This window comes from Akebia trifoliata, chromosome 15 (genome assembly GCF_017979445.1).
Source record: "Akebia trifoliata isolate Shusen 1 chromosome 15, ASM1797944v1, whole genome shotgun sequence".
Lineage (NCBI taxonomy): Eukaryota > Viridiplantae > Streptophyta > Magnoliopsida > Ranunculales > Lardizabalaceae > Akebia > Akebia trifoliata.
This window is the reverse complement of record NC_141389.1, coordinates 24,362,334-24,385,579: the sequence shown is the minus strand read 5'-3', so window position 1 is coordinate 24,385,579 and position 23,246 is coordinate 24,362,334. Positions and strand designations below refer to the sequence as shown.

The window sequence follows — 23,246 nt, the reverse complement described above, 5'->3', positions numbered from 1 at the left end:
AAGAAGAAAAACAAATATATCAAAAGAAAAGAAAAACCTAAGATCCACCAAAAATTCTAGAAACAAATATTGGGCTAAGTAGACAGTTCTAAACCATTGACTATAAAAACAACAATGTATGTGTTTCATTTTCTTTGTCCTTGGAGTCCAAGTTTGAAACTGTTGTATTAAACAAGTGTAGATTGATTAGATATGAATTTCTACCAAATATAATAATTATCGTCGAGGTCATCAATAATTGATATTAATATTTTGAATTTGACAATAATTATTGATGAACTCAACGCTTTTAAGTCATGTTTAATTACCGTCTAACTCAACAATAAAAAATGGTGAGCTTGACCAGGGCTGGTTTGATACAAGTTGAGGCCTAAGGTGAAAATTATAATCAAAGAGTTGTTGTCTTAGTATTTAAAATTTTATTATATGGACAAAGTGTAAACAAAAGTCCTTATTTTTAAAAAAAAATGATTAACTAACATTTAACACAAGAATAATATTCAAAAATGAAAATAGAAAAACACTACAAATGACAAAAAAAAAAAAAAAAACTCCTACCCAACTAATAAATAGCTAAGAAGCACATTGGCATTTCATGCAATAAAAAATAATTAAAAACCAAATTTTTATCCAAAAATACTCACGAAAAAATCAAACTATATATGAAGTAGGATTAAATAACATCGCTTCAAAGATCTAATTTATGTTAATAACAAAAATAAAAAAATAAATAACCAAAATAAAATAAATTGATTATGTGAGATTCAAATGAGGAAAAGGAGATTAAAAAGATGGTGATGAAGAGAGAAAGATCGATCGAAATTAATTAAAATAGATTTATATGTTAGTCTTACCTTAATTTATATGATTTATATGAATATCATTTTTGTGTCTTGATTCTTCAAATCCAATTTTAAGCTAAAGAACATGAGGGAGAGAACATGAGAGAAAAAATTATCAAAGATTTGAAGAGGAGAGCTGGGAGAAGTTAATTGAAAAATACAAGAGAGAATAAATGAGGTAAAAACCTTAGGGTTTCTTCAATAATATATATATATATATATATATAGGGAAATGTTCAACACCCTAAGCTTTACCCTACACTTTAACAAACGTGTTTTATCCTACATGGGTTAGAAGTTTTGGAATGGGCTGATTTTTGGTGATGATGATCTCTATGATTAGAACATCATCCTCACCAAAAATCAGCCCATTCCGAAATTTTTAGCCCCATGTTTACAAGTTGAAAAATTGTGGACCGTCCATTTTTTGTAAACCATTTTTGATGGGGTTAGAAATTTTGGAATTAGCTGATTTTTGATGAGAATGATCTCCTCACCATAGAGATCATCCTCACCAAAAATCAGCCTATTCCAAAACTTCTAATCCATGTAGGACAAAACACGTTTGTTAAAGTATAGGGTAAAGCTTAGGGTGGGGAACGGGACCCATATATATATTTATATATATAGGTCTCGTTTAGCACCCAACATTTTACTCAACAATTTGCCCAACATGTTTTGTCCTACACGGGTTAGAAGTTTTGGAATGGGCTGATTTTTAGTGAGGATGATCTCCTCACCAAATGGTTTACAAAAAATGGACGGTCCATGATTTTTCAACTTGTAAACATGGGGTTAGAAATTTTGGAATGGGCTGATTTTTTGTGAGGATGATCTCCTCACCATAGAGATCATCCTCACCAAAAATCAGCCAATTCCAAAACTTCTAACCCATGTAGGACAAAACATGAGGGACAAAATGTTGGGTGCTGAACATTTCCATATATATATATATATATATATGGGTCACGTTCAGACGACAAACAAACCCACTTACATCTCTACAAACTATAGAGATTGTCCGATTTAACGAAGATCTGTGGTCCAGATCTAATTTCAATTTACAATCGATGTAAACAAATGAACTTTTAAAATTAGAATCACCTCCCTCTTCGAAATCAGATCGATAGAAATCAGAGAGAGAGATCATCATCTTCCTTCATCGTTTCTTTCTCGTCGTATGAGCTCAACTTTGTCTTCTTCGTACAGGCTTCTTCCTCATCTCTCTCTATCTCTCTACAGAAATCCATTGGGTGTATACCGACGACATCTTCTTCTTCGTTTTACCTCAAACCCTAACCCTCTTCCTCTCTATTGTATTTATATATATATTTTGGTTACTTCCAACATAGGGACTTATTAATTATTTTTCTTCTTAATATTGAGCGGGGTATACCTATTAAAAAAAATTCATTTTATTTCCAAAAGTAGTAAGGTGGATTTGGGAATTCTTAAGAGTAATTTTTGTAATTTTCACGTATCAAATTAGAACTCTTTAATATTGTGTGTTTAAAAGATCAAGCAGGTTGAAGGTTAAACTCACCCAATTAGCAAAATCCTCAACTCAAGCTCATCTCAATCCAACCATCGGGCCTAAGCTCAATAATCCAAGCTCAACCCAAGCTTGATATTATAAAATATAGTTGAGTTCGGATTAGTCCAAGTTTAGATAATTTTGGGAGTTTTGGTCGAGTTGGGCTCATTGAATAATTATAAAAAAATAAAACTACTAGTAAATAAAATAGCATACAACATTTAAATGCATCATTGAGAGAATATTTAGATAAATCATACTAAACCAAAGTTCACATTAATATTAACTAATTGTCCACAAGTCATAATTATAAGATTAGGACTGGCAATGGGTCGGAGAATACCAACGGATATTCAGATTGGATAGGACGCATATCCATATCCAACCCTAAAATTATTCGGATAAAAATAATTATGGATAAATTTACCTGAATTCTTAACCGGATACAAAATTTGTACTCATACTCGAATAATTTGAGTAGGATGAGTCAGGTAAGTGGATATTATCCGACCCATTGCCAACCCTAATCTTATAGAGTTGGAAAAAGATAGGAAAATAGTTTCATCCGATCCACACCCAACCCATTGCTAGTCCTATATAAGATGGAATTTAAAAAAAAAAAAAAAACCTAAATAAAAAATCTATACTTAATATAAAAATATTTATATATTAGTTTACGATATGGCATCGGATTCGGATTGAGTCAGGTTCCTTGTACTCTCCACCGAGCTCAACCCGAATTGAAATCGGGTTGAGATATTCTAATTTCTAGCCTAGTTTAAAGGTTAACTAGTCTAACGTAAACAGGTCGAATCTTTGAGCTCATTTGGTTGTAAACCGACCCTTTAACAGCCTCAATCCATCTCTGAGTTCTTATATGGTTCTGAGTTCTGACTTCCAAGAGATTTAACAAGAACACGAAGCCCTCACAATGGAAACTTAAAAGCTTAAAGCCAGAGATCAAATACAGAGAGATACAGATACGGCCCTTCGAATGCGAATCCCCATCTTCTCCAAATCCCTTTCTTTCAGATATGGTGAGTGTTTACACACTTCATATCGATTTCTTTGTTAAATTTCGTAAGATTTGATTAATTTAGGGTTCATAATGTCTAATTCGTGAAGAACAACCCAAAAAAATGAAATCGTGGTGGTGATTTTAGGTTTTAATTCTGTTAAGATTCTGAGCTTTAGGTTTTGAATCTTATATTCATAGTTGGTTGATAAACTTTACTGAATTCGACTCAACTGGTTTTGATTTGTATTAGTTGTGTTGGTTATGTAAGTTAGGGCTAACCTGTAAATTAGGGTTCTCAAGTTGATCTCTGTTTTGGGAATCGTGCAAATAGTATAGGATGCTTGTAGATAACACCTTTTTTGCCGTAGATGATGCAAGATGAATTGATCCACGTAATGCACGTTCATGTGGACTGGTCATGAGTAAGATGGAAAAGGCACAAACAACATTGGGGACAAAGATGATATTGGTCTGGAGGTCAAGAGAATATCCACTCGACGCTTTTTATCTATAAAATTCATCACATTGCAAGTCGTTGCATGTGAGACGGTCTTTTAGTCATTTTATGCCAGCACGTACAACATTGGGGAAATAGATGATGTAGGTTTGGAGGTCAAGATAACGTCCATTTGATGTTTTTTATCTAAAAGATTCATCACATTGCAATTCGTTGGATGTGAGATGGTCTTTTAGTTGTTTCATGCCAGTACGTACAACATTGGGGAAAAAGATGACATAGGTTTTGACGTCAAGAGAACGTCCATTCAACGCCTTTTATCTAAAAATGATCACATTGCAAGTTGTTGGATGTGAGATGGTCGTTAAGTTATTTCATTCCCTGTTTGCCTATAAATAAGCTATTAGGGTAACAAAGCAAGGGGAAACTCTATCATTTTCTAACCTTAATCCTATCTTTTCCCACACACGAGGCCCCTTCTCTTCCTGTTCCCTCCGACTGACAAAAATACCGGAATGACCTTCTTCTCGGTTCAGACGGGTGTTGGATCCACCTCACTCTATCCTCTCTGTTTTTCGTTCCCTAAAGCCTTGTTTGCATGTACAATAGCTTATTGAAATAATGTTAATGTCCTTTTGTACTTGACCAAAGTAGGGGCTATGTTGGATTGATAATGGTATATTATTAGAGTGGAATAAAGATTGTTAGATTCGACATGTCTAAAAACAAAGTTTCATGGAGTGAGTCTAGCAGTATATTTCATGTAATGCAAAACAATTAATTTCTTTTATATACTAATTAATATATTAATAAACCATATGATGGGACATCTTATGATTCATATCAAAGTAATGGGAGAGGCACTTGTGGCTCAAATAACGGTATTGCTTTAGATATTTTCGAATAGACTCTCAAGTAATACTGTAGGGGTAAAATACGAGCTCACCCTTAACACCTCAAGTTGTGGCTTCAATGGTGAGACTTTCTTCTTCGCCGAGTTTGTGTGGTACGTGCTAAACACCCTTCGAGGCCAAAGTTAGATGATTATTGGAGACAAATATGTTGTAAAACAACGGCTGTCTAACTCTTCTACACCCAAAAAGTCCCTTCCTCAATGGTCTCTTCCCTTTAACTTTCTTTCCCTAACTTCCCCACTTTACCACATAATCCCCTGCCTTACTTTGTGGAATTTGGAATTATCCTATACCACATCTCGACCATTCCCTCGTTAATAATATTTTTTTTTTCATTCATAAAAAAATAAAATAAAAATTATCTTGTACCAAAATCTCAGGGCTGTAGGAAAGGGTTTGTTAGCGTGGTCAATCACTTCTAGATTCTCGGGATACTCTCCCTTATCCTACTCAAAGATGGAGAGAGCTCATCCTGGGACTCTGCCCTTCTCAACTCGTTACATGTTAGGGAGAGTGGCTACTCAGCTCGACTCCAGCTACTATGCTGAACAGAGCTTCCTGCAAAACGAGGTATCATACGGTTAGGCTACACGAAAAACTACCCTTCTCAGTTTTCCAAACCCTTCTTAGATCACTCCGCATGTAGGGTCAGGATTCAACTTGAATTCTGCCCTATACAAATACAATTATACTTTCAAATATGTTAAATAGGTAACTTAAGACAACTATTTTTTTTTTCTCCTTCTGTGGTTAGAATTTTTAAATCAAGTTATAACTTCAGTCTTGTAATCCTTATCTTGTTAAAAATCATTTTTTGTAAACCCTAACCCTGATTCCCAGCCAGTTTACAGCTCATTAAACCCTAAACCCTATTTCATAACCTTTTAACCCTTGTTTGACTTAAGAGAAGCCTACCCTGCTGTCCTATATAAATTTTGGTATCAGAGCTATCTGTCCTGCATTAAAAAAAAATGTGCTCCTACTTCAATCAAAGTTTATATCCTTGGGGAAACAGGAGAAAACTTGACAAGTAAAATAGGAAAAATAAATGCCAATTGATTCATTCTCTTTTTTGTTTGGTTCCATCACCAATATTGATGTTGTCCATGATACCTATCCACTTCATGGTTGTGCACGTGTGCATGTCCAAATGATGATATCCATGATATTCTTGCACTTAATTATTGAACTAAGTCTTGGGTGTGCATCAGACTACACCAATTCTAGCAGGTCTTGCTGTAGCTGCTGTTGCTCTTGCTGGCAAATATGGAATCCAATCTTGGCAAGCATTTAAGGCACGACCACCAACCGCTAGGATGCGCAAGTTTTATGAAGGGGGTTTCCAGCCTACAATGACAAAAAGGGAAGCAGCTCTTATTCTTGGCATTAGGTAACTATGATATGTATAAGAAAAATAAGAGTTTAGAATAATGATTTACATTTTATATTATATATGTAATATATATACAGCCAACAAAAAAACCAATATTGGTAGCCAACGTTTCCCATTCTGAAACTTCTTACCCCATCAAAAGTGGTTTACAAGTTGAAGAATTGTGGACCATTAATTTGTAAACCACTTTTGATGGGGTTAGAGGTTTCGGGAATGGGCTGATTTTTTGTCATGGTGATCTCTATGGTGAGGAGATCATCCTCACAAAAAAATAGCCCATTCCAAAACTTCTAACCATATGGGACAAAACATTGGCTATCAACGTTGGCTGTTAAACCTGACCATATATATATATATGAAAGCATAACACATTGGTAAGAAAAGAATACGGTTTTTGAGCATGCTTACCATTATGTAAAGTTATTTGTCTTTTGGGCTATTATGTATCCATGACATTAGAAGTATTCCAAACAACATTAAAGCAATTGAAACCTAAACTAAGGAATTCTGACAAGCGGTAGGGTAGGGAGTTTCCATGGATGGGAAGGCTAGGATTATACAATGGGATGATCTTTGGGCCAAGGCCATACAATATGGATCTACCATGTTGAACAGATGGCCAATCTAACTATTTTTGTATCAGGGTACATATTCTATTTCTGTTGCAATCAGAAAGCACATGTTCTCTTCTTTTCAATCATGAATGAAAATTGTACTGTTGTGGCTCAGGTTTTTCTTTTTCCCTAGCCCTATGTAATTATTCTTTAGGTCAATAGGTCAATAGGTCAATATTTACAATTGTAAAGACATTCAAGCATACAGCTTCCACTTTCCCCCTCAACCGTACCCCACCTGTCGCGCCCTTGGCCCACACTTTTAAGATGTTGTTTGCTTTGGGCCAAAGCTCGCACTACTTTAAAATGCATCTTACATGATAGGGTCAAGCTTGCCTTTATAGCCCAGGCTCTGAATGTCTACCCAATTGATGTGGGACTAAACTCACAACTCCCCCAGCCATTCCATCTAGCGCATAGGACAGCTCCATTCCAATCCCTCGGCCTCAGCAACCCTATCCCTATCCTGGGTGGGCACACCAGCAGGATCGTGACACCACCTTAGCCCTATTATACTTGGCTCTAGACTGAGTGGAATGGAGGAACATGATTCATTTAGCCGACCCCAAAACATTGAGAAAATGCTTTGTTTTTTACATTATATATTTCTTCGGCTTCTTTTTAATTTTGTAATGCTCTCTTCACCAGAAATCGTTTTCTTTTACCAGGGAGAGTGTTACTCCAGACAAAGTTAAGGAAGCACACAGAAAAGTGATGGTCGCAAACCATCCAGACGCCGGTGGAAGCCATTACCTTGCTTCGAAAATTAATGAAGCCAAAGATGTGATGCTTGGAAAGACAAAAGGTGGTGGATCTGCGTTTTGATACCTCAGGCGATTTTGTAAGTTTAATTTATCAATGTCCGAAGGCAATCATGAGGAGAAATGATTCCATCACTTCCATCTAGATTTCCCATTTTTTGTGGAGAATTCATGTCCATTCTACAAGTCGGCGAGTATAATTTAAGATAAATCAAGTACTCTCTCTTTTCTTCATTTTTCAATTTTCACTCCCAAAAGAAACAATATTTAGGAAGCCTACAGTGTTTATTGTATTATTTGATAAAAGTTTGAGTTTGGGGAGTGTAAATGTTATAAGGTTGGGTTGGATCATGGATGTTGATGCGGTGTTAATTCACTAGATTTCCCTAATGTGCTCTTCTATAGATACTATGCTATTATTTGGTAATTGTAATGAACAGTTGGGATCGAAAGTCGTATTCACCTACTAATTACTGGCCATTCATTTCATATGCCCAAGGAAAGAAATGAGGGTATTTCATGGCACACTGGCCTGGTAGCAATCTACTGTATTATTTACATTTTATACACATTTTTTGGGTGTTTTAGAAACACCCCCCTGTAGAATTGATGATATTAGGTTTACCCCCTTGCGAAATGCAAAATTAGGCTTACTCTGTGATCGTAAGTCAACATTGCTTTTTCTTGATGATTTATTGGTGAAATTTTGGTTTTTTTTTTTTTTTTATTCTTTTCAAAATGCTCTTTGAATACTTAAATTACTAAATCAAAATTTCACCTTTAGATCATCAACAAAAAACAACATTGACTTATGGTAAGGGGTGGGTGAGTCTAATCATGCATTTTTCAAGGGTGTAAATCTAATATCATCAATTTTACAAGGGGGTGTTTCTAAAATGCATTTTTATTATTACATTGAACTTATAATAGTGCTATTTTTTCAAAGACGGTGAATATGAGCATTTTTAAGTTTTAAAGAATAGGGAAAAGACGAATTACTTAAAAAATTATTATTATTATAGGTATTGGAATTATTTAAATGTATGTTTCTAATTTAAAATTAGAGTCATGTTGGAGTAGCATTGCAATGTACATCAATTCTGAAGTTTTGATGCACACATAACCATAGATGCTTTTCACTCGTATCTCGATGAAAGCATTTAAGATTATGTGTGCACCACCACATTAGAATGTACATTTTAATGTTACTTCATTATTATCCATAAATATATTATTTAATGTGAATTTTAGTCAATAATATTTGTCTGATTATAATTGTATTAAATAGAAAATAACATTTTAACAACACAAATTTGCAAAATTATTAAAAGAATTTTAGCATTTTAATCTTGTATTTATTTTTGTTTTTGCTGAAAATTTGTATGACATTCAAACATACCTTTATTGTATTAAAAAATAATCTATCTATAATAAAAAGGAGATGATAATAGTAGTTTTATCATATTATATCAACCAAGATCTAGAGGCAATATTTCAGTCTAGAAAAAAATGAAATTGAATATTTGAAAATGATCCAAAATTTTCTGAAACATTAAATGTTCTATAATCTATTCTAATTTCATTCTCCTGAAATTGAATAGGGTTTGTATCGTTATATCGACCACAATGCACCAAAACCATTCAAGAAAACTCCCGAATTGGTGATATGGCCAATGCTAGAGGTCTTGAGATCGAATCCCAATTACCATCTCCTTCCTTTTATTTTTTGACCTCCAATTAGAGCTTTAAAAGGATTTCTCCTGATCAGATATCAATTAAAACATAAAGGGTAAATTATACTTTGACTCCTATAGTTTGACATAATTCCATGTTAACCCCCTAATGTTTTGATAATTCCAGTTACCTCCTTCCCCTTTCACTAATAGAGTGAAAATTCAGATGTTATTTTACTACTTTACCCTTCTTATTTAAAAAAATAACTTTTAAAACTATAATTAAATATGCCCCTCCAAGTATTCACATTATTAACCCATTTTTTGACACGGGATACTTTGTTCATAAAGAAAAATAATATTTTAAAAATGGTGGGTAAAATGGTCTTTTCAAAAATAAAAATCCGTTTTTAAATCTTTAGTTGACGGCAAGTAAAGGGAAGGGGAAGGGGAAGGGGGAGGGGAATGAGCCCCTTAGATAACCACAAGGGAGGTAAATGCAAATATCAAAACTCTAGGACGTCAACATGAAATTATGCCAAACTACAGGGGGTCAAAATGTAATTTACCAAACCATAAAAGATTACTTGTGGTGGAGGCAACATTCAGAAATCCATACCATCAAACGGTCCTCTTCAATCAATTGTTTATGAATCCTGTTTTTGGCTTTGTAGGTAGGCAAGGTAGGTAGTAAGAGAATTATTCTGATAATGAAATAAAAGTGCAGATATTTAACAGAAGAGGTAATAGCTGAATCCACATTCAGAGGGTGTAGTTTAGTCAAATAAAATAAAAATATTTAAAATTCAAATATTTTTAAGATAAACAAGTGGGGTTGAAGCATAAAAACCTATCATTTCCCAAGAAAATTCCCGCTCAATCGCTCGCTCCCTCCCTTGGTTTTTACTACATCTGCTCTGCTCTCCGAACTGCGGACGTACATCTGTAACTACCATCGACCGCATCGCATATAAAAGCTTTCTTGCTCCATGATTTAATGGAGCGGAACTGTGGTATTTACAAAATTTTACCCCAATTTAAGCTGAAACTAAATCAGAAATTGTCGTATTTCAGTCCGTGGTAGAATCTGTAAGAGATGTATTTTTCGAGTCCCCTTCGAATGGAGTTTGATCCACGTCCGCATTTACGATGAGTGGACCTTGGGGGCTTCCGAAAAGGGTAGAAAATATCTGTCTATGGCATTCATCACATAAATAGAAATAGGAGAAGTGGCCCTCACCGAGGAGCTTATGTACCGTAGCCCCTGGTACGAGTCGTCGAACAAACTCGGTCGTTGATGGTGTGACAACAAAATCATCCATTCCCTGTTCAGTAGTGGAATGTTAATAGAAAAATAGAGTTGAATAATTAGCAATGTTTTGATCTTGAAATGGAGATCTCCTGTATACCAAGGGTGCAACTTGGTTCAGTTTGGCATCAAATCGGAATCCACTAAATAAGAACCAGAACCGAACCAAATTACCCATAGAACTGAACCAAAGCAAACCAAATTAAGGTTAGGTTGGTTTGGTTTCGTTCGGTACTATGGGTTGCCAATATCCTATCAACATTCTTGGAAGCAACATATTTTTAATGGGAAAAAAACAAATAAATAAATAATGAACATGAAATTTCGTATAATAAGTTATTAATCCATCAATCAAAAATAAAAGTCATTAATCTATGTCCTAACTCCTAAAAGTAGTAAGTCATTAAGGATTATGTTCTTGGCTTGGTTCGGTTATATAAAACCTTAAACCAAGAACTGAACCGAATTGAAAGGTAGTCCATTTTCTCATCTCAGAACCAAACAACTTATTCCAAACCAGCCCAAAGCTATCGGTTTGGTTCGGTTCTCGGTTTGAACTGGACCAAGTTGCACCCCTATTATATAGGCCTTTGGATGTATATCCATCCAGCACAAGCATATACTAAATGCATTGCTACATAGTGGCAGGCCATCCTTTTGAGTTCGGCTGACCTGATTTATTGGCACCCACACTTTAGGTGTTCTAAATCAGAGTTTGTTTACACACTTTAGGAAAAAACACATAACTTAGGACCCAATAATAAGTATTTCTTAGTTCAAATTAGGAAAAAGAATAAAGGAACCAAGTATTCTATGAGTTCGATCCCTATTTCAACTCTAAGAGCAAAGAAAGAAGAACTGAAGAGGAAGACAATTGCAGACCTGCCAAATATGTATTGGACCAAGAAAGCCAGCCCACTCCAGTTCAACCTGTTTATACATGGATTTGAGCCAAGGGAGGATGCCTTTCCCCTGACGCTTCCTTTGAATCTGAATGTCTGCTAGGCTGAACCCCCAATGAGAAACCTGTAATACTGCTTCTTCAATAAATGGTTTTGGATTTCCCTGACGGATTGATTCCTCCACATCCCTCTGCCAAAGTTCTTGGAACACTGGCTCCTCTATCAAAGTTCTATCCTGTATAAATCAACATTATATTAATAATCATCACAATAATCAAAATTCCATTTCAATTGTAAGTTTGGGTCTGTGTGATGACAGGGAATTCATTTTCAAGGGAAAATGAGTTCCACCATTTGATGGCTCCTAGGAAAATGTCAAAAAGAGAGTTGGTTTTTAGTTTTGGGAGTGTAGGGGTAATAGCCAGAGAATGACATTACGGAGAGGGAAAATAGCTTTGGGCGGGAATTTATTTTCCAGAGAAAATGCTCAATCATACACCTGAAAATTACATTTTCCAGGGAAATCCAGTATCCGGTCCATTTTCCATTTGCAACCCATACAAACCCTTTATATAGATTATTCATTAACCATTTTATATACTGAACAAGGTCGGTCTGGAGTAATTAAATTACTAGCAAAAATTTACCGTATTACTCTTTAGTTGCAGCAAGAAAAGGTTCTTCGAAGAAAAAATAAACTTGGAAATAAATAGCTGTAATAGGATCCTTTTTGACTGTCTACGGGATGATACGAACAAGTTAAGACAAATGATGGAAGGTGGTCAATAATCTCTTACTCTTTCATTTAGATACGAACAGTTCTCAAAGATCACCATATCTGTCAGAACAAAATATGTTTTGATGCAAATAAAATGTTCATGAAGCCATTAAAGCCATTAAACGCTTGTTCACCCTCCAAAAATTATGAATAGCACCACCACCATTCAACACTTCTATTCTGATCCTTGCATTTTCTCGTTTATCTTTAACAAACCCAAAACTGAGCATTTAACAAGCAAAGATGAAGAAGACAAGGAGACCATCGTGAAACAAATGAGGGGCCCTATTTTAAAATTAGATAGTGCACTGTCGTTAGCATTTATTTCTTGCTAGACCCTTCCTGCCTACTGTCTCCAGAAACTACAATAACAAGGAAAACATTTACACAATAAAGAAAAACCGTTCTTGTAGAAATAGTCTAGAATGTCAAAACCCTCTTTCAACAATGTTGGTCCATAAAATTACCCAAATGATCAGCACCACCATCCTCTTATTCAAGAATATGTCACCAAATTTTTTCTCTCATTTTTTGGCTCATCCCCTCAAATTAACAAGCATATATTGAGATAAAAATGCATCTACACTGGCAGCCAACTTTATGCCACAGATTGGACAAATGTGAGAGATGTTGACAAGCCATTTACCCCCAAAGACCAATCTGATGGGGAAGGCGCAACTATGAATATAAGAGGATTACGGGTCGAATTGGGGCACGATACGTGAGCACGTGACACCCGAGAGTAGAGGCGGATAACAGACACTCAACACTCCCCCTCACCCATAAGGGTGGAAAATTCCTTGGAGGAGACTCGAACCCATGACCCATACGAACCTAGCTCTCTGATACTATGTTGACAAACCATTTACTCCAAAGGACGGATCAGATGGGGAAGGCACAACTATGAATATAAGAGGGTTACGGGTCGAACTGGAGCACAATATGTGAGTACATGACACCCGGGAGTGGAGGCGGATAACACAACACTCATCAAGAGATTGTGTTCATAAAAAGAAAAAAAGAAAAAAAATTGCATCCTGAATATCCATGGGGACAATATCATGAAATTGGAAAGTTGACAAGTCGGTTTTTGTTTTTTGTTGTTGCTAAGTGTTTGGTAAATATTAAAGATACTCCCAAAAACGTGAGAGAAGGATATATTCATACATAAATACTGGTTACTAAAAGCATAGTATATAAGAAGGTCCCAACTAGACTACCATATATACATTGAAAGTTGTAACTAAATCTCTCGCATATACTTTCTAGTGAAAGATGGGCATTGGGGGAATAAACTGAGATTTCTCTAGTAGTAGCTGCACATATGCATCAAATCCAACATCTTTTATAGAAAATCAAATAATCTTCTCTCATGGCTGGTAACTTTGTTAAGGAAGTCATCAAACACTTTGTGCAATTTTTGGAAGCCTACAGTAACTTTTCCTTTGGAATTGCAATTAATAAAAAATTTAGAGGTTTAGTTCTATCTGAAAATGGAAATGCACTTACTTTTTTCCCCAATGTCAATGATAACCACTTATCAATCTGACCATGCTTTCCAGATAGAAAGCTTCGACGGTAGAAGTAGGGAAGAAGGCTAGGAAACCTCCGAGCTAAAAAATACATCAGTTTCCTTCTTGGTGTCCACTTCTCCCAGGTTCCGTCTCTCTCTTCCTTAGTCATGCTTGAATCATATGGATTAACAATTGGAGCAAACATGGCCGCACCTGCAAGTTTGGTTGCAGATTAATAAGCAGGGAAAAAAGAAGTCTGATTGAAATACATATAAAAGTGTCGGTTATATTGTCTGCGTGAATGCACAACTTTTTCAACGACAGAAATGAGTACAACAGTTTTGAGAAATAACAATATAGCAATATTCATAAGCCTAGTCTCTCTGTATTGACGAATTAACCAAATAAAGCACCAAAAGAAATAACTAAAAGAGGAGTGTAACGATATTGCTACAAATTAGTAAATGTGCTGCTAGATGCTAAATTAGACCCCAATCTTTTCATGTATGCTACTATGTGCAACTCAGTATGATTCATTTCTTCAAAGAACTGCAAACTTCATGGATTCCATGACAAAAAGAGAAACCTTGGTTCAAATGAAATTATTCATGTAGTTTAGATTTAAAAAAAAAGTTCCATCTAGAAGGTAGAAAACAAAAGAAAATCATCCAGTAAATAAAAAGAACAACTACTCCCAATAAAAAAGTGAGAAGTTTCAAGAAGAAAACTGTAAGATAGACAAACAAAAGAAAGCTTGATCACCTACAATGGAAAATGTTAGACCATTTAGTTTATCGCTGGTAAGTTGGAAATTGCTGCACTTAAATGAAAATTAAGAATCTTTTATAATGTCAAAACAATTTATTTTTCACAAATTCATATCAAATTTCAATAAGGATGAGATATCAAGTCTTTAGTTGCAGTGAATGGCACTTACAAAAAAAGAAAAGAAAATGAAATTGTTAGCACATCATTCTTATTGGTGACATTTGTTTGGCGTGTTAGTACTCATCAAGAAAAAAAATCATTTTTAGCAATTCAATGAAAATCATATGATGTACATTAAGGGATTATTTTGAGCACTATATGAAAAAAGGAGTAGCATCTGTTTTGAACTGATTAACTGATTGTGGAAATATTTCTAAATTTTTCAAGAAATAAAAATAGTTCTTAACAAGTCCAAGCTTCCAAGGTATCTTTTAGTAATATAGCATACTTCAATGGAAATAAACCAAATTTCTCAAGGGAGCCCCAACATATCCTTTCTCAAGCACAATTTCTCAACATATGCTTCATGCACCGAATGGGCCTCACACCCAGGACAATCCACGAGCCAAACACCAGTATGATCAGATAATCTGACCTATAGAAACCTTTCAGAGCGTTACCATTATTATTTCATCATCCAAAGGAGTAGAGTAAAATTTGATGGTTAATATCATCAGATCAAACTAATATTTCGCCCTTTAGATCTCTTAGACAGGAGTCCATTAAATACTGTGCCCCTATCCTCTACAAGTTACTGATATGCCCCCATGTTGTGCGTATTAGAAAGTCAACTGGAGTCTAAATACTAACCTTCTGCATTTCCCAATTAATCAAATTCAAACTTGAGATAATTAATCGTTTTATCTAAGTAGGAGCATACTGCATAAAACAAAATCTTCCAGTAAATCTGATAAATTCACCAGTGTGACTTAGTTTTGGAAAAAATCAAGATTACTGGGTTTAGACGGGTCTCTAATAATCTCCTTAAGAGAAATTTCAACAATTTAATTAAGATAATCAGGTTTTGATATTTCAGAAAATAAAAGGTTGGATCAAGCTAGATTCATACTTGGGGACTACTGAAAATGAAAGAAGATAGTATGGGATATTGCCAAAATTAGGGTTTAAAAAAAAGGAAAATAAATTGTCAACGTACCAGCAAGTCTATCAGGAATGTATCTGAGAGCAGCCCAGGCATGCATGCCGCCACCTGAGTACCCCACCACCCAGAACTTGTCACTAACACCAACAGCATCTGCTATGTATGATATATCAAGTGCTGATGAGTTAAGATTTCTGTTTGGATGGGGATCGCTCTCGCCAAAACCAGGAAGATCATATGTTACCAAGTGAACACCAAACTCTTCCAGTAGTGCCTCGTTGACTCCAGGTATTCCTGTTTAAATAAATAGATGCAACATATAACGTAACACAAAAATTCACAAAGATTAAATGTCCCATAGACCAGTTTACTAAATGCAATCAACACTACTGGTCATCCTACCTGCAAGGCGGGAAGAAAGAAAGGAATGTGAGGCAATCAGGGAGAATCTAGCTCTGTCAGCTGGAACACCTTGTACATGATATGCCATGTACCTTCCATCTGGAAGCTGGACGCGAGTAGCACTAGGAGGATGTACGTACACTTTCTTTGGCACTGATTCTGGACTTTTAGGTTCCGTATTTCGACTAAGTACTGCAAATCTTTACTTGAGTTAGGAAGCATTAAGCAGAGAATAATAACAGCTGAATGTACAAAACCATATATATATATTAAAGTGGTCGTTAATTCTTTTCTGTTTGATAGGTAGGTGACCATTAAATCTAATATTCCTAAAACTATAACACTGCCAAATACCTCGCATTTCCACGTCCAATGATAGTGAGAAGAAAAACTATACACTTTTTTGTCTGTATTTTACACCTTTTTTGACAAATGTAAAGTTTGAATATTTCATTAAAATAGTTGAAAAATGTCGCATTTGTGGGGAGAACAAAATTAACAATAGAAAGACACTATGCGTTGCAAATAAAATCTTTTATGGTGCATTAGATAATCTTCTAGATTATTCTAGATCATTCCCTGTAGACAATTAGTATATTTATCTACAACATTCTCGAACCTTCAAAACTCTATGGGTTCTTCAAGCTTTGGTACAAGATGATAGACATTAAAGAACATAACCAACACATCTGCTGCAATCTAAGGAATGAAGGAGTTATTATAGTTATTCTTGTAAAGTATTTAATCGAGTCTTTCTATATCCATTTTACATTATTTTTTATTAAATCAGTTTATCATCTATTCACTATTCATCCTCCATTATTTTCACGAGTGGATCATTATACACTATACACAGCATATCAGAGCATGTGATTCAACTCTAAACAAGAATTGGACTACAATTATAACTAAGCCTCAACTCAACCCTCCATCACTAGTATTAATTTTACAATTACATCTAATATTGTGCTACCCTTAAGGGATACAATACTCAACAAAGAGACAGATAAAGATAAGAATCAAGACTTTTGCAAGTAATGGTTGAATATATGGTGGGACATGGAATATAGGATGAGTCATCTATCAAGAAAAAAAGAATATTGGACAAGATAGTTATAAAATGACAAGAGATACGGAAAAAAACAATACATACCCCTTGCAGCACCTTATGAGAAGATTTGGAATCAGTGAAAAAAGACTGAATTGCCCCTTAAAGGAGCACAAGTAGTCCTTTCCATCACACAAAAGATGAGAGTGGATCATTTTTTCTTTGGGCACATATATTTTGACTATGAATTACAACAAGGTGTACATTTTTCCAGATGACAACATTATAGAGATCGTATCAAAGGAAAATCAAATCCGTAATTGACCAAGAGAGAAGACCTCTTTGGCCAATTCACTACAGCTATCAAGTCCATGTATAACAGAGCCCTCTGATTCTAGGAAATTGTATGAATTTTTTTTTATTGGTAGAAAATTGTATGATTTAGTAAGAATAAAGGAATTAAAACAGAGCTGGTCCTGTTACATCTAAGATCTCAATGATTTAAACAAACTAAAAATTCATTTTACTAACCTCCATTAACCTATCAGAAAAAATAAATAATAATAATGATTTGAAAACTATGACAGAAATAGTTTTGAAACTGAAGTGGTTCAATGTGATCATCTAACATCTTCCATGCATCATCACTAAGAAGAACTGAGAGCTTAATTTTGATCTTAATTGTAACAAACAATCTTGAATCGCTTAAATTTTACTGCATAAAACATTAAGAAGAATCTGAATTACCTGCCAACACGACAGTGAAGACACAAAATACAACCGACCAAGCGTGAACAGGATCTCGATCCTCGGGCAAGAAATCATTCAGGAATCTCAATCTACCCGAAACCTTCTTCCAATGGCCTCCAAACTTCCTCACAATTAACGAATCCTCACTCCCAAGGCTCTGTTCCACTATATCCTTGCAACCTCTCCCCAATTCATGAAGCATTTCGCCTGAAGCCTTCAAGAAACCTTTAATCTGATCCTTAAAACTCTCCGTCTCAACCGATTCACCTTCGTGAACCTCACCAACATTGAAACCCCTCGTTTTCGTATCCAAAGTCGATGCATCGGTTCCAAATACATCTCCGCTGTACTGGATCCCTGTATCATCCAAAAGACTCGCGAGTTCTTCTTGGAAAGACATCGATCTCGTAACTTCCGACATTTTCGAACTAAATTACCAAATTTCAAACTCGAAACATCAAGTTCACAAAATCTTCGTAGCTAGAGATCGTTTTAATTCGAAGAAATCGAATTTTCTACGATTAAACCGATATTTTCGACCTAAATTACGGAATTCCAAACTCAAAACATCAATCTCAACCAATCTTCATAGTTACGGATCGTTTTAATTTGAAGAAATCGAATTTTCCGCGATTACACCAGAGTCAGAACTGTATCTCCAATAGCGTGATCTTGAAGCTATTTGTAGAAACCCTAATGGATCAACAGTCAACAAACGAGATCTGTCCAGAAAGCTTTAGAGAACGACTAAAAAGTCAAAAAAAGAAAAAGCATCTAATACTCTCTTTCTCTTGCCGACAGAGACGTGGATGATGAAATCGTTGCTGCAGGTTTATTCGGATCGAAAACCGAGACGAATCGTACTTTAACCGTCATCGCCATTAATGGCAGTTTTCTGAGTTTTTTTTTCTGGTTTCGGTCTGTGACTTTGTGAGTGAGTCTAGAATTGTGGATTACAGACCAGAGGTTTTGAGAACAAAGGATCTAGGGATTTAATTTGAAGTAGATTAACGGTAGATTTTCCACGTGTAAAAGTACTTACCTTATCTATTAACTGCCGATACCAGTCGCGCGCGGTGGTTGGCTAAAGCAATTTTAACGGATATGACCTATAGTTGCCGGTTAAAGTGTACGGATATTTTAGTATCGTGGAGTGATGTGCGCAGACGAGTAGTGGGTGTGTGCATGTGGAGAGGAATGTTTCTTTATAGATATATTATTGCAAGTGAGAGTGATGATTGTTTTGATGGAAGAGTGCTAGTTTGATAAAGACGTCTTTATCAAATTCACTCCACATTGATAAATTAATAATGTACACTAAAGTCATAATCTAAGAAGTTGGTTGGGGTGTGATTTTACTTATAGCTTCTACCTTACTCCTTGTTGATTACTTTTGCACTATTTAAATCATTTGATAATGAATCCAAAAGAAATTTTGCGTAAGTAATAAAATTGAATATAAAACATATATATTTTTCTTTAAAACTATTTTTTATATAGTGATTTCTAAGGGTGCAATTTGGTTTGGTTCGGTTTGGTTTGAGGTCAAATCGGAACCGAACCGACCTAGATCAATTCTATTAAATGAGAATCGAAACTGAACCAAATTGCCATAGAACCAAACCAATCTAAACCGAGCTAAGGTCAGTTTGGTTTGATTCAGTTCTATGGATTGCCAATATCTTAAAAACCTAATTGAATCAACATATCTATCCATCAATATAAAAAAAATATGTATCAATTTAACAAGAAAGTCAATAGTTTTTTCATCAATTAAAGAAAATCATTAATCCCATCTATCCAAAAAAATGTCATTAATCTATCTATAAAAAAAATCAATTTATCCATAAAAAAATGAGTATAGTTTATTAAATGGATTAATAATATTTATTTATAATTTTCTTAATATAAGGATTCGGTTCTTAGTTTTGTTCAGTTCTTATAAGGCATGAATCAAGAACCGAACCAAATTGGTCAGTTCTTTATTTTGTTAACTCGGAACCGAATCGAAATTTATTATAAATCGAATCAAACTAATCCAAAGCTCTTGGTTTGGTTCGATTCTCGATTTAAACCAAACCGAGTTGCACCCCTAGTGATTTCTATTTCTTAATTTATAATTTGAGTAGTGATTTTATGACGCCCCCTCTGACACATGTTCCTGATGTGGAATGGATTAAAACCATAGATTTTCCCTCCGGATATATAATGGTACATCCTCATAAATATGTGTAGTTGTGTATCTCGATGAAAGAATCTATCGTTATAGCACATGCCACATCAGAGGCATGTGTCAAAGAGAGGTGGTGTCAAAAAATCATTATTCTTATGGTTTTATCGAATTTAGTTGCACTAAAATTATTTTATTCATTAAATCATTATTATTGCATATTAATCTGTAAGGATTTAACTTTGTTGGAATTGCTCATTTTTGATATTTCACAGTAATTTCTATTATGCCAAAATTTTGGACCATAACCTATTTTTCTACATCACCAAATATATGTTATTTGACTAATGATAATCCAACACTCTCTGATGTGACAGTACATAAAACCATTGATATTTTTCTTGTGCATCTCGGAGAAAAAAGATATCTATGGTTTTATCCATTGCCACGTTAGAGAGCGTTTGTTTTAGAGCATCAATTTCTCACGACTCATGTTATTTATGATACATTTAGTCATAGTATCTCATAAGTTAGTATGAGAATAACACCAAAGATCTAATTATTATACAAAGAGTCATGCTGGGATGACACAAGATTTACTGTGATTCTCACAATTCTAACTTGGAGGTGCGCACGTAACCATAGATGGTTTTTACTCATATCATGAGGAAACACATCTATGGTTATGTGCGCACCTCCGCATGAGAATTGCAGTAAATCCTGTGTCACTCCAGCATTAGTGTTATATAAATTCTCATACTAGAGGTATGTGTGTGAAATTCTTTTATTCCAGGAGATTAATTTTCAAAAGGTGGGTCAAAGTGACAAATTTCACATAAAACACTAACTTCGACCTCCTCTCTATCAAATGGTTGAGATCCTAGAGATTCCCTAGAGAAATGTATCTTTAAAAATGTATATTAATCTCTTTGAAATTAATAATAGGTTTCTATGAAAATTTTGTTTCTCCTCTTATCTCAACCGTGTGTTTAGCAGAAACCTCAACCATGGATTGAGACTTGAGACTAAGAGTGTTGATGGATTTTTTCTGATTCAATTTTGCTTTGATTCTTATAGAAGTCAAAATTAAAATTGTTAATTTTCTCGATTTCAATCCCTAATAGTCCCAACTCTTAAATCAACATCTCAAAAAATTTAACCGCAAAAATATTTCAACATAAAAGGTTTCCATTCTCAATTTTCATCAAAACGTACAATCAATTCCAATATCTGTTCGTTACCCCGTTGAATACGTACCATTAACACCCTTGGTTAAAGGGTCTTGTTAATATGTGTGTCCCCTAAGGGCACAAAGTGCAATAAATACACTTTGGAAATTAGATTTTATATGAAAAGAATGACCTTGAAAAAATTATTTTTTACCAAAATGCCATCAGATTCCAATTTTCAAAGTTTATTTATTGCATTTTAACATGTGCCCTTATGATTAGGGTTGTCAATAGATGCTTATCGATTCGAATATAGTAATATCTGAATCTGAATCCAATATTTTTATCCAATATACGAATTCAAATTCGACAAATGTTCTAAAACTTTTTTCGAATTTGAATTTGATTATCTTATCGGATATCGGATAATATCTTATCAGAATTCGAATAATTATAAATAATAAAAAAACATAAATTTTCCTTATCCAACTTATTTTTTCTTATTTAAAAAAATAATTATTATATATAATTTTATTTATATAATAAATAAATCAAATAAAATAAAATAATATATATATTATTTCGAATTGAATATTATCGGATTCAAAGTGTTACTATCTGAATCCGTATCCAATAAGGATTCAAATATATAAAACTATTCGAATTCGAATTTAATATCTAAAATTTTCAGATAATATTTGATTTTTCTATTTCGAATCCGATTGGACACATTAACAAAATCCTTGGTTAAATTAGGGGTGTTAATGGGTACCCATTTACTCGAAACCAAACCGAAATTGAAACTAAAAACCCTGGTTTTGGTTCTCTTTTTATTGGAACCGATTAGAGTCGGATCTAATATGGAACCGAACCGATATGAACCAGAACCATTAGGTTCTATCGAATGGGTACCCACGAGTACCCGGAACCGATATATTTTGTCATTATACATGATTCAAGGTAATCTTATATTTTAAAATTAACATATATGATATAAAATTCTTCAAATTTCATATAAACTAAATATTTGAATTTAAAAAGAGTCCTTTCTTTTTAAATTTATTACTTGTAAAGAAAATATATTTTAATGCTTGAAAATAAAAGTTATTAAATCATCATTTTAGTGGAACAAATTATTATTAAGTTTATACTTTATAAATAATATGTTATTTTGTAGAAGAAATTTTTTATTATAATGATTTTGAAATAATTTTTCTCATTCCATTATTAAAATTTGGAACTAACGGGTACCCATGATTTTTTATGGTTATGATTTCAGTTTCACTTATTTTAAAATCAGAATTAGAATCGATAAAATATAAAAATTATGGTTCCAAATATCATAGGAACTGAGCCGAACTGAATCATTGACAACCTTAGGTTAAATAATTACATTCGTTGGAATTTTAAAGGTCTTACATTGAAGTGCCACGTTGCATTCTGATGTTTTAACCGAAACTTTTGTACAGACGTCTTCATCAAAATAATTTTCGGTGGAATGGCAGTTATGAAATTTTAGAAAACTTGGGTAAATTTCCTAGGAAAACGAGCGAATCCTCTATTTCCTTTTTTCTGGGTTTGTGGGGACCAGTCATCTAGAGATATAGTTGGCTAAGAGACAACCTATTTTGATTAATTGATTCCATCGAAATGTTTGGCCCATTGTTAAAGATTAATAATATTATTTTAAATCAATGGCTGAAAATCATTGATAGCTGTTCATGTGTTGGTGGGCCCAAAGCTCAATGGCTCCACTTTTGAATTTTTATCATCTTTAAAGATTCGATCACGACATGTAATACACTGGTGAGAATTATTATGCTAAATCTTTAATTTTGACCAAAAATAAAATAAAATTTTTTGTGGTTCTTTTATTAAATCTGCCCTTTTGGTTATCTAATTTTGTTATTTTTTTGCTTTAAAAGATTCTCTAATGGTTCCATTAAATTCTTAAATATTATCCAAATTATATGTGAAGATTCATCGTTTGGAACCCACAAAATTAGACATGTTGAGGTTATACGAATGAAAGAAACCTTGATAGTAGTAAGTGTGTTTGGTTAGGTCGGAGCTACCTGAATTCGATTAGGGGTGTCAATGAATAATCAAAATTTTGAATTTGATTTAA

At 34.2% G+C, this 23,246-nt stretch overlaps 2 protein-coding genes across 2 annotated transcripts; one reads left to right on the top strand and one right to left on the bottom strand.

The window, feature by feature from the left end:
• Positions 1-3,252: 3,252 nt before the first annotated feature.
• Positions 3,253-7,884, top strand: LOC147384717 (Chaperone DnaJ-domain superfamily protein). The gene is made up of 3 exons (XM_086424725.1): positions 3,253-3,413; positions 5,977-6,155; positions 7,441-7,884. The coding sequence occupies exons 1-3, from the start codon at positions 3,411-3,413 to the stop codon at positions 7,595-7,597; spliced, it is 339 nt and encodes a 112-aa protein (XP_086280851.1). The 5' UTR covers positions 3,253-3,410; the 3' UTR covers positions 7,598-7,884.
• Positions 7,885-9,890: 2,006 nt separating this feature from the next.
• Positions 9,891-18,777, bottom strand: LOC147384716 (uncharacterized). The gene is made up of 6 exons (XM_086424724.1): positions 17,777-18,777; positions 15,982-16,173; positions 15,634-15,873; positions 13,705-13,922; positions 11,398-11,652; positions 9,891-10,531 (listed from the first exon to the last, which is right to left on the bottom strand). The coding sequence occupies exons 1-6, from the start codon at positions 18,198-18,200 to the stop codon at positions 10,277-10,279; spliced, it is 1,584 nt and encodes a 527-aa protein (XP_086280850.1). The 5' UTR covers positions 18,201-18,777; the 3' UTR covers positions 9,891-10,276.
• Between the last annotated feature and the right edge of the window lie 4,469 nt (positions 18,778-23,246).

Excerpts from the sequence above, each read along its gene's own strand:
- LOC147384717 (XM_086424725.1), top strand. Across the intron at positions 6,156-7,440 it reads GCTCTTATTCTTGGCATTAG|GGAGAGTGTTACTCCAGACA; the intron begins GTAACTATGATA and ends TTCTTTTACCAG.
- LOC147384716 (XM_086424724.1), bottom strand. The coding sequence starts at position 18,200 with ATGTCGGAAGTTACGAGATCGATGTCTTTCCAAGAAGAACTCGCGAGT. Across the intron at positions 13,923-15,633 it reads CATTCCTGATAGACTTGCTG|GTGCGGCCATGTTTGCTCCA; the intron begins GTACGTTGACAA and ends CCAAACTTGCAG. Across the intron at positions 10,532-11,397 it reads GTCCAATACATATTTGGCAG|GGAATGGATGATTTTGTTGT; the intron begins GTCTGCAATTGT and ends ACTACTGAACAG.